Source organism: Lontra canadensis, unplaced genomic scaffold, assembly GCF_010015895.1.
Source record: "Lontra canadensis isolate GAN:19392208 unplaced genomic scaffold, GSC_riverotter_1.0 scaffold107, whole genome shotgun sequence".
Taxonomy (NCBI): domain Eukaryota; kingdom Metazoa; phylum Chordata; class Mammalia; order Carnivora; family Mustelidae; genus Lontra; species Lontra canadensis.
Genome location: NW_022631101.1, coordinates 5,881,887 through 5,890,639, shown reverse-complemented (window position 1 = coordinate 5,890,639; position 8,753 = coordinate 5,881,887). Strand labels below are relative to the sequence as shown.

The following is an 8,753-nucleotide window of genomic DNA, read 5'->3' as shown; positions in this document are numbered from 1 at the left end:
CTGCCAAATGTATTCGTATGTATTCTGAAATTGTATAAATCAACCTCCTGTTCTGAGTGTAGAATGCATATTCCATAATGCACCTAAGTAACAGACTTCTTCACAGCTAATTCCAACAACCTTTTTTGTTTAACACGAAATGTTTAATTTTATTCACTCAGTAAGTAACAAAATATATGAATGGCCTGTCTTCAGACATAGGGTAATAGGGAGATCAGCACAGCTAACTTGAAAGAAAGGAAACAAATGAAGGGAGTCTTATGACTACCCCAGCCTGGACAGAGTTTCCATTCTGTAGCATAGGGAGGGGGAATCTCATCAGATCCTGGCCGTTTCTCCGAACTGAGGCAGAGTTTAGAGTTTGGAGAATTCAAGGTGGCTCAGATTTATGGTGCAGGTTAGAGGAGAGGAGAGAGCTGCACCCAAAGCGAACCCATTCCCCCACATGATTTGAAGTTGTAATCAGCACGTATGTGTGAGGAAGCTCCCTGGGCTGGAGGAAGAACCACTGGAATGAACTGGCAGAACTCTCCTTGGAACTTGCACAGGTTGGGAGTAATTTGTTTCCACCAGTTGGAATGGAAACCCCTCCCAGTATTTGGAAAGTCACAGCAGAACTTCAGAAAAATAATGTGTCAGTGGGTCACTCAGATAGGCTCTAGAGTAATGGCTGCTCTGAGCCCTCCTGACAAAGGATAGGTGCAAGCTGCTACAAAACCAAACTGTCTCCAAGCAGTTAACTGCTTCCCAGACCTACACCCAGTAGTATTTAAAGAAGAGAAAGCAGTCCATCAACTGAGAAAACCAACAATGTGGAAATCACAGTGTCTGGCATCTAGTCAAAACTTACCCAGGTATGCAAAAAACAAAACAAAATTAGGACCTATCAACATGACGAAAAGTCAGTAGAGACCCAGGATTGACCTGGGTGACAGAATTAAAGAAAATGATATCAAAACAGCTATTATAAATACTGTCTGCTTAAGAATGTTGTAGTAAATGGATTATAAAAATTACTGTGGGATTTCTCTCCACATGAGCAAAGGGGTAGATGAGGCCAGTCTAGTGACTGGAGCCCCAACCCTAGGTTGTTCAAACTTCCAGGAAGAGGTCAGAAGGAGATGATTTCCATCAGGACCAGACCCCATGAGGAGGAGACCCAAGCCCAGCTGAAGTTGGGGAGTGTAGTTTGGTCTCTTTCTAGTCCCTCTGGCTTTTCTGGGACCTGAGGCACCTGTGCTGAGGCACAGTTTTCTGGAAGGTGCAGTTTGGGATATATTGTCTTCCTAGTTAGTACCTAGTACCTTCTTGACTGGCTGCCACAGGGGTTCTGGGACATACAGTCCATCTGCCTTTGTTTTTCTTCACATGAGAATTCTGCCTGGGTTCAAGTAGCTATTAAAGAGGGTGCCTGTCAGACCCTATTAACGGTGACTGGGGCTTCTATATGCAGCATGTGAGGGAATTGGTTTTCTTTGGGTCGATTCCAAGTTCATCCCGTGGCTCAGCTTGGAAAAGGTCAGATCTTGGTAGGTCTTTCCTGCTGTGTGGCTGCAGCAAGAGATGGCTCTAGAGAGCTCTTGTTGTGTGGGAGGCATTTGCCCTCATTCCGCCTGCTCTGGGGGGCTAGGTAGAGCCCATATTAGGAGCTTGGGAAGGGAATTTGTGGGTCCTACTGAACCTTACTGTTCCGTTTATCCCATCCCTTCTGCTCCTGGTCCCCAGAAAAAACTTTGGTAGTCTGTGTTCTGTGGAGTGTTTTGTCCTGGCCTCCTCTTAACAGCTCTTGTCACCACAAACAGAAAACTTCTAGAACAATGTCTGCCATGCAGTGCCTTGAAGACTAAGCAAGCAATTTTGAAATAGTATTGTTATGAGTGGGATGATGATTTCAGCGGAAAGAATTTTGATTTACCTACTTTAGAACCTCACAACACAGTCTCTACAGACTTACAGATTCTACCTACTTTCGTCTTGATTTCCAGTCTAGAACTTGGGTCTCAGATTTTAGAACCTGCCAGACCTCGGGGAAGTCCAGAATCAGCTGTCCCACAAGAAGTTGCCTAGTGCTAGTTCTCTATAGGGGAGCAGTTACTCCAGGTTTGGCTTTCTCTGTATTTGTGTTTTAGGGGTGAAGGTAGACTAGAAATTCCTAGCTGGTGTGTGAGCTGATTAGTCTGCTCTCTGAGGGCTCCATTTTCTAACCCCAGCTTTGTGCTTTTAAGAATTCATCCTTCATGGGGCACCTGGGTGTCTTAGTCAGTTGAGCATCCAACTCTTGATTTTGGCTTGGATCATGATATCAGGGTCGTGGGACTGAACCCTGTGTTGGGCTCCACACTGAATGTTGAGCCTGCTTAGGATTCTCTCTCTCCTCCCCACCCCCCACCCCAAACCCCTGCACTCACATGCTCTTGCTAAAAAAAGGAATTCATTCCCCCATGAAAAGAAGGGTGTTGAGTAATTGTCAAAACTAAAAGCTGGGGTGCCTGGGTGGCTCAGTGGGTTAAGCCTCTGCCTCCGGCTCAGGTCATGATCTCAGAGTCCTGGGATTGAGCCCCCGCATCAGGCTCTTTGCTCAGCGGGGAGCCAGCTTCCCCCTCTCTCTCTGCCTGCCTCTGTACCTACTTGTGATTTCTCTTTCTGTCAAATAAGTAAATACAATATTTAAAAAAAAAAAGAATATTAAAAAAACTAAAAGCTAGTCTGTCATTGAAATGTGTCTTTTATTCTTTTTTTTTTTTAGATATTTATTTATTGGACAGAGATACAGCAAGAGTGGCACAAGCAGGGGGAGTGGGAGAGGGAGAAACAGACTTCTCGCTGAGCAGGATGCAATTTGGGGCTCCATGTAGTGTTCCATGTGGGGCTCAATGTGGGTCCTGGGATCATGACCTGAGCCAAAGGCAGAGGCTTAACAACTGAGCCACCCAGGTGCCCCTTGTCTCCTTTACTCTTTTTTTTTTTTAAGATTTTATTTATTTATTTGACAGACAGAGATCACAAGCAGTCAGAGAGGCAGGCAGAGAGAGAAGGGGGAAGCAGGCTCCTTGCTGAGCAGAGAGCCCGATGTGGGGCTCGATCCCAGGATCCTGTGATCATGACCTGAGTTGAAGGCAGAGGCTTAACCCACTGAGCCACCCAGGTGCCCCTCTCCTTTACTCTTAATCAGAGCTTTCTTGTCAGATATTCAGAACCAGAAAAGACAGTAGACTTAAAAATGCTGATGATTTCCAAAGAACAGAAGAAAATGACCAAGGCCCTGGTGGGTTTTTGTTTCTTGCCCTTGTCATCATGGATTTGCGGAGGCTTATAAAAATAACAAGTGGAAATATACAAACATTCCTAAATTCAGAATTGAAGGAATAACAAGCCATACAATCAACATTAGGGCAAAGGTAGAATAATGAAATGTAGACCATTGAATTTGCTAAAGGAATGCAGGTGAATAGATATTTAAGAACGTATGATGTAGGGGGGCCGGGCTGGCTCAATCAGTTAAGCAGCTGCCTTGGGAAGAGTGGCAGCTACTAGGTTCTGCTCAGAAGAATCTATATCTGGGTATGATGTTGGAGAATTCTAGCAATCTGTGACAAAAGTTAAAGATGTTTGCTGTGTGTCCTGCAAAGTGTCACAGACAATAGCCTTTCCTTTTTCAGTTGCCCTGGCTTCCAAAGAGCTTCAAGATACTGGAGTTCAGTTTATAGGCAATAGATTCTTAGTCTGTCTTCTGTTTCCAGATAGAATTTGTGTGCTCTCCCCTTCGATCGATAGATGATCTGTCAAGGTGAAACTGTCAATTCCTGAGACTTTCGTGCTTTTCCTTAGATATCTCCCACCAAGTCCAATTATAAGTGTCCGGGTCTTTGTCATTTCCCATGAACAGGCTATCCAGCTACCAAGCCAGATATGATCCTTAATTTTGAGCATAAAGAAGAGTCATGGAGCATAGAAAATGAAATGCAATGTCAGTACTTTTCAGGTAAGTGAGCAACTGAGAACAAAAAGATGTGAGACTTTGAAAGTAACATAGTTGGCCATCAGGGGATGACCCTTTCCAAACGCATTTTAACAAGGGTCAGCCTTTAGAGGTCCTTACAGACACCTAAATAATTAATGAGGCTCTCATTTGCCTGGTGTTTCGGGGAGATGTGCACCTCTTTTTCTCTCTTTGGATTGATTTATGTTTGGTAGAATGTTTCCTGTACAGCTTCCAAACCTCCTCCTCCTCTTCTATTTCCTCTCTGGCAATGCCCCTTCCTGTTTTCTCAGCAGCTCTTATTTTCACCCCTTTTACCTGATCAAGGGATGTAACAATTCTAGTTAACACAGAAGCCTTTTATCCTAAGTTCAGGTTTTTGGACTTCAGTGGACCTTCTCAATGTATCAAAACAAGCTAGAAGGTGGGAATGTTGACCACAGTGGTGGTGTCTAAATATATTAGAGCTTGTTGTCTGTTGAATAAAAAATTAGAAAAGAATCCATAAGAGAGGTGCCTGGGTTGCTAAGTCGATTGGGTGTCTGCCTTCGACTTGCGTCCGGATCCCAGCGTCCTGGGATCGAGCCCTGCATCAGGCTCCTTGTTTGGTGGGAGGCCTGCTTCTCCCTCTCCCACTCCCCCTGCTTGTGTTCCCTCTCTCGCTGTATCTCTCTCTGTCAAATAAATAAATAAAATCCTTTAAAAAAAAGAATCAGTAAGAGGGTTAACTATGCTTATCTTTGAATGAGAAGCTGAGATTCTTCATTCTAACCTGCCTCTACCAGATATTTGTTCAAGACTTATGTTGGCATCTTTCTTTGGTCATTGTCTGCACCTGATGGATGGACTTTGTCCATTCTCTGGGCATCTTCACAAGTCTCCAGAGCAGAGATCATGAAGCTTTGTCCTTGCCTATTTCTACCATTTGTTTCTAGTGTGGTTTATTCATTTTCATGGCCTTAAGAATACTATTTATATGCTGATGAGCCCCAAATTTCTGTCTCCAACCTAGACTTCTTTTATCCATACACATTCGCCTATGTGTTTCATTTCTGCACTCAGAAATCTAATAATTACTTCAAACGTCATGTCACTCTTGGTTCCTCTTCTCACTTACACCACAAATCCAGTCCATCAGCGAGTGTAGTCTGTACTTTCTCCTCATTGTATCTGGAGGGCCTCTACTCCTTTCTATAACTATTGTTTCACCCAAGCCCCAACATCCATTGTCTCTTGCCAAAATTATTATAGTTTTCTTGAGAATGCTCTCAGTTCTTTATTCTTGCTTCTCTCTATTCTCCACGTAATAGCCAGATTTCTTGGTCTTTTTTTATTACTTATTTTTAAAAAGTAATAGAAGTTAGTTGTTCCATCCTCTCACCCCCAAAATTCATGAAGACAAAAAGAAACTTTAGAAACATGCAGACTTATAAAGACATCAGGTTCAGACAATTATCTGAGTATGGAAGATAACTAAACCATCATATGGAAATAACAGTCTTCTGAGTTGGAGGAAAGAGGGAAAGATCTAAAGTAAAATTAAAAAAAAAAAAAGTGATATGTGCCATAGCAGGTCTTTACTGATTTTCCCAAGCACAGTCCACAATCCTAAAAACAGTATTTATGTCACAATACTTAAGACCTCGTTAGTGTGATAACTGATAGATATACACACAGGATGACATTCTTAAAGTGAAAATCAGGGCATGTCATCTCTCTCCCACTATTACCTTGAATGGCATCCTGTTACTATTAGTATAATATCCAAATTCCTCCTACATGTGAGCATTTCCTGACTCCTGCCTAAATTTTTGCTTAGTTTTTTATGTAAAAATTTTTTGAAGTGTAACATACACAAAAAGATATAGATATAAGGGTACAGCTCAGTTAATTTTTACAGTCAGTATACTGTGTAACCAGCACTAGATCAAGAGTACCAGAGTACTGTGCAGGGTGCCATTGTGTGAACATAAAACAAATTCTCCCTTCCACATTCAGGCTGTTATAAGTAATACTCCTATATATCTTTACATAAAGGTCCTTTATTTTATATTTTTCTTCTATTGAAAATGTTTATTTCTGAACAATTTAGACTTAGTGAGAAATCCCAAAATTATACACGAATTTCTTACATACTCTCTCTTTTTTTTTTAAAGGTTTTATTCATTTATTTGAGAGAGAGGGAAAGAGAGAGAATGAGTGGGATGAGGGGCAGAGGGAAAAGCAGACTCCCTGCGGAGCAGGGAGCCTGACATGGGGCTCGATCCCAGGATCCTGAGATCATGACCTGAGCCGAAAGCAGACGCTTCACCGACTGAATCACCCAGGTGTCCCTTACATATTCTTTTTTGTAGATTTCCCTAAGTGGTAATATTTTACCACATTTGCATTATCACATTCTATCCACCTATTATTCCATTCACACACATACACACATCCTGTCTTTCTGAACTCTTTATACTGAAATACTTGAATGTGTATTCCCTAGAAATAAGTTAATTTTTCCATGTAAACAAAATACTAAAAAAAGAAAAAAATCAGAATATTGGTATGGATATAGAACCATTACCCAATCTACAGAGCTTACTCAGATTTTACTGATTGTCTCATTACTGTTTTTTATAGTAAATGGAAAAAAATATTTTTCTGGACCTTTCCTTATTATCTTGCTCATTCTATTGTGGGTACATTGGCTTTCACTCAGAAGTCGGAGCTCACTCATTATGACCCAAATCCTTTAGGTAAGAAACCATATGGATGGAATAAATGTGCAGTGAATTCTTATGAACCACTCATGACCTTGCTTCAGAGAACTTGTGCAGGAAAGAAATCTCATGAATGCTGTGATTGTAGGAAAGCCTTTCCCAGTAAGTTAAAGCTAATTACTCATCAACAAACTCACACAGAGGACAGACCATTTGGGTACAATCAATGTCCAAAAGCCTTCATTACAAAGTCAGCACTCATCTGTCATCAGAAAACTCATCATAGAGAAGGGAAATCCTATGTATGCAGTAAATGCGGGAAAGCTTTTCCTTGGGAGTCAAAACTCACTTTACATCAGAGAACTCATTCAGGAGAGAGACCTTTCAGATGCAGAGTATGTGATAAAGCCTTCAAGGTTCAGACCCATCTGACTGTACATCAGAGAACTCACACAGGAGAGAAACCATATGAATGCTCAGATTGTGAGAAAGCCTTCTCAAAAAAGGCTCAGCTCATAATCCATCAGCGAATTCACACAGGAGAGAGACCATATGGATGTAGTCAATGTCCAAAAGCCTTCATTACAAAGTCAGCACTCATCTATCATCTGAAAACTCGTCATAGAGAAGGGAAATCCTATACATGCAGTAAATGCGGGAAAGCTTTTCCTTGGAAGTCGAAACTCACTTTACATCAGAGAACTCATTCAGGAGAGAGACCTTTCAGATGCAGAGTATGTGATAAAGGCTTCACGGTTCGGACACATCTCACTGCGCATCAGAGAACTCACATAGGAGAGAAACCATACGAATGCTCAGATTGTGAGAAAGCCTTCTCAAAAAAGGCTCAGCTCATGATTCATTAGTGAATTCACACAGGAGAGAGACCGTATGGATGTAGTCAATGTCAACAAGCCTTCATCCAGAAGTCAGATCTCACTAATCATAAGAAAACTCAGCATGTAGTGAGGAAATCTCATGGATGCAGTGAATGTGGGAAGGTTTTGTCCTCTAAGTCAACTCTTATTATACATCAGAGAACCCATACAGGTGAGAAGCCCTTCAAATGCAGTGTATGTGATAAAGCTTTCACATCGAACGCACATCTTATTGTCCATCAGAGAATTCATACGGGAGAGAAACTATATGAACGTTCAGATTGTGAGAAAGCCTTCTCCCCTAAAGCACATCTTACGATTCATCAGCGAATTCACACAGGAGAAAGACCATATGGCTGCAGTGAATGTCAGCAGGCTTTCATCCAGAAGTCAGGTCTCACTAACCATCTGAAAAATTGTCACGCGAGAGTGAAATCTCATGGATGCAGTGAATGTGGAAAGGTTTTGTCCTGTAAGTCAACTCTCATTATACATCAGAGAACCCATACAGGTGAGAAGCCTTTCAAATGTGATGTCTGTAATAAAGCCTTTACAGCTAAATCCTATCTCACTGTACATCAGAGAATTCATACAGGAGAGAAACCATATGAATGCTGTGATTGTAAGAAAGCATTTGCTACTTTGTCAACTCTCATTGGCCACCAGAGAACTCACACAGGAGAGAGGCCCTATGAGGGGCCTATGAGGCAACAAATGTCCAAAAGCCTTCCGGAAGTCAGCTCTTATTAATCATCAGCGAACTCAGCATAGGAGAAAATTCTCTATGCAATGACTATAGGAATGTGAGAAATAGTTTTTGATTAATCCTGTCCATTCAGAGAACTCATATAAAATAGAAATGTCATGAACGCTTTGATTATAGTAGACCATTCTGGAACTTCTATAAGAAATAAACCTTCTAGATGCAATGAAAGCTGTAAGCCTTTCATCTGAACACTCCTCTCAGTCTACCGCAGGGATCGCACCTAAAGAGAAAAACATTGTAAATTCAGAGATTGTCAAAAATTTCATTTGAAACTCACAGGCTATGTGTTTAGGAGGAAACACCTGTGGATGCAGTGAAAGTGGGAAATCATTCTTTTCAAGTCACATTTGTTATACATTAGGATATTCATTCTGGGGAGGGACCCTGCAGTTGTAGTGAGTGCAGAAAAGCCAAGAAAAATCACA

The 8,753-nt window shown here is 41.6% G+C and overlaps 1 protein-coding gene across 1 annotated transcript; it reads left to right on the top strand.

Moving 5' to 3' along the window:
- Positions 1–6,286: 6,286 nt before the first annotated feature.
- Positions 6,287–8,312, top strand: LOC116855958 (zinc finger protein 84-like). The gene is given in 1 exon segment (XM_032839048.1): positions 6,287–8,312. A coding segment is annotated over 1 exon segment (1,539 nt). The 5' UTR covers positions 6,287–6,773.
- Positions 8,313–8,753: the final 441 nt, after the last annotated feature.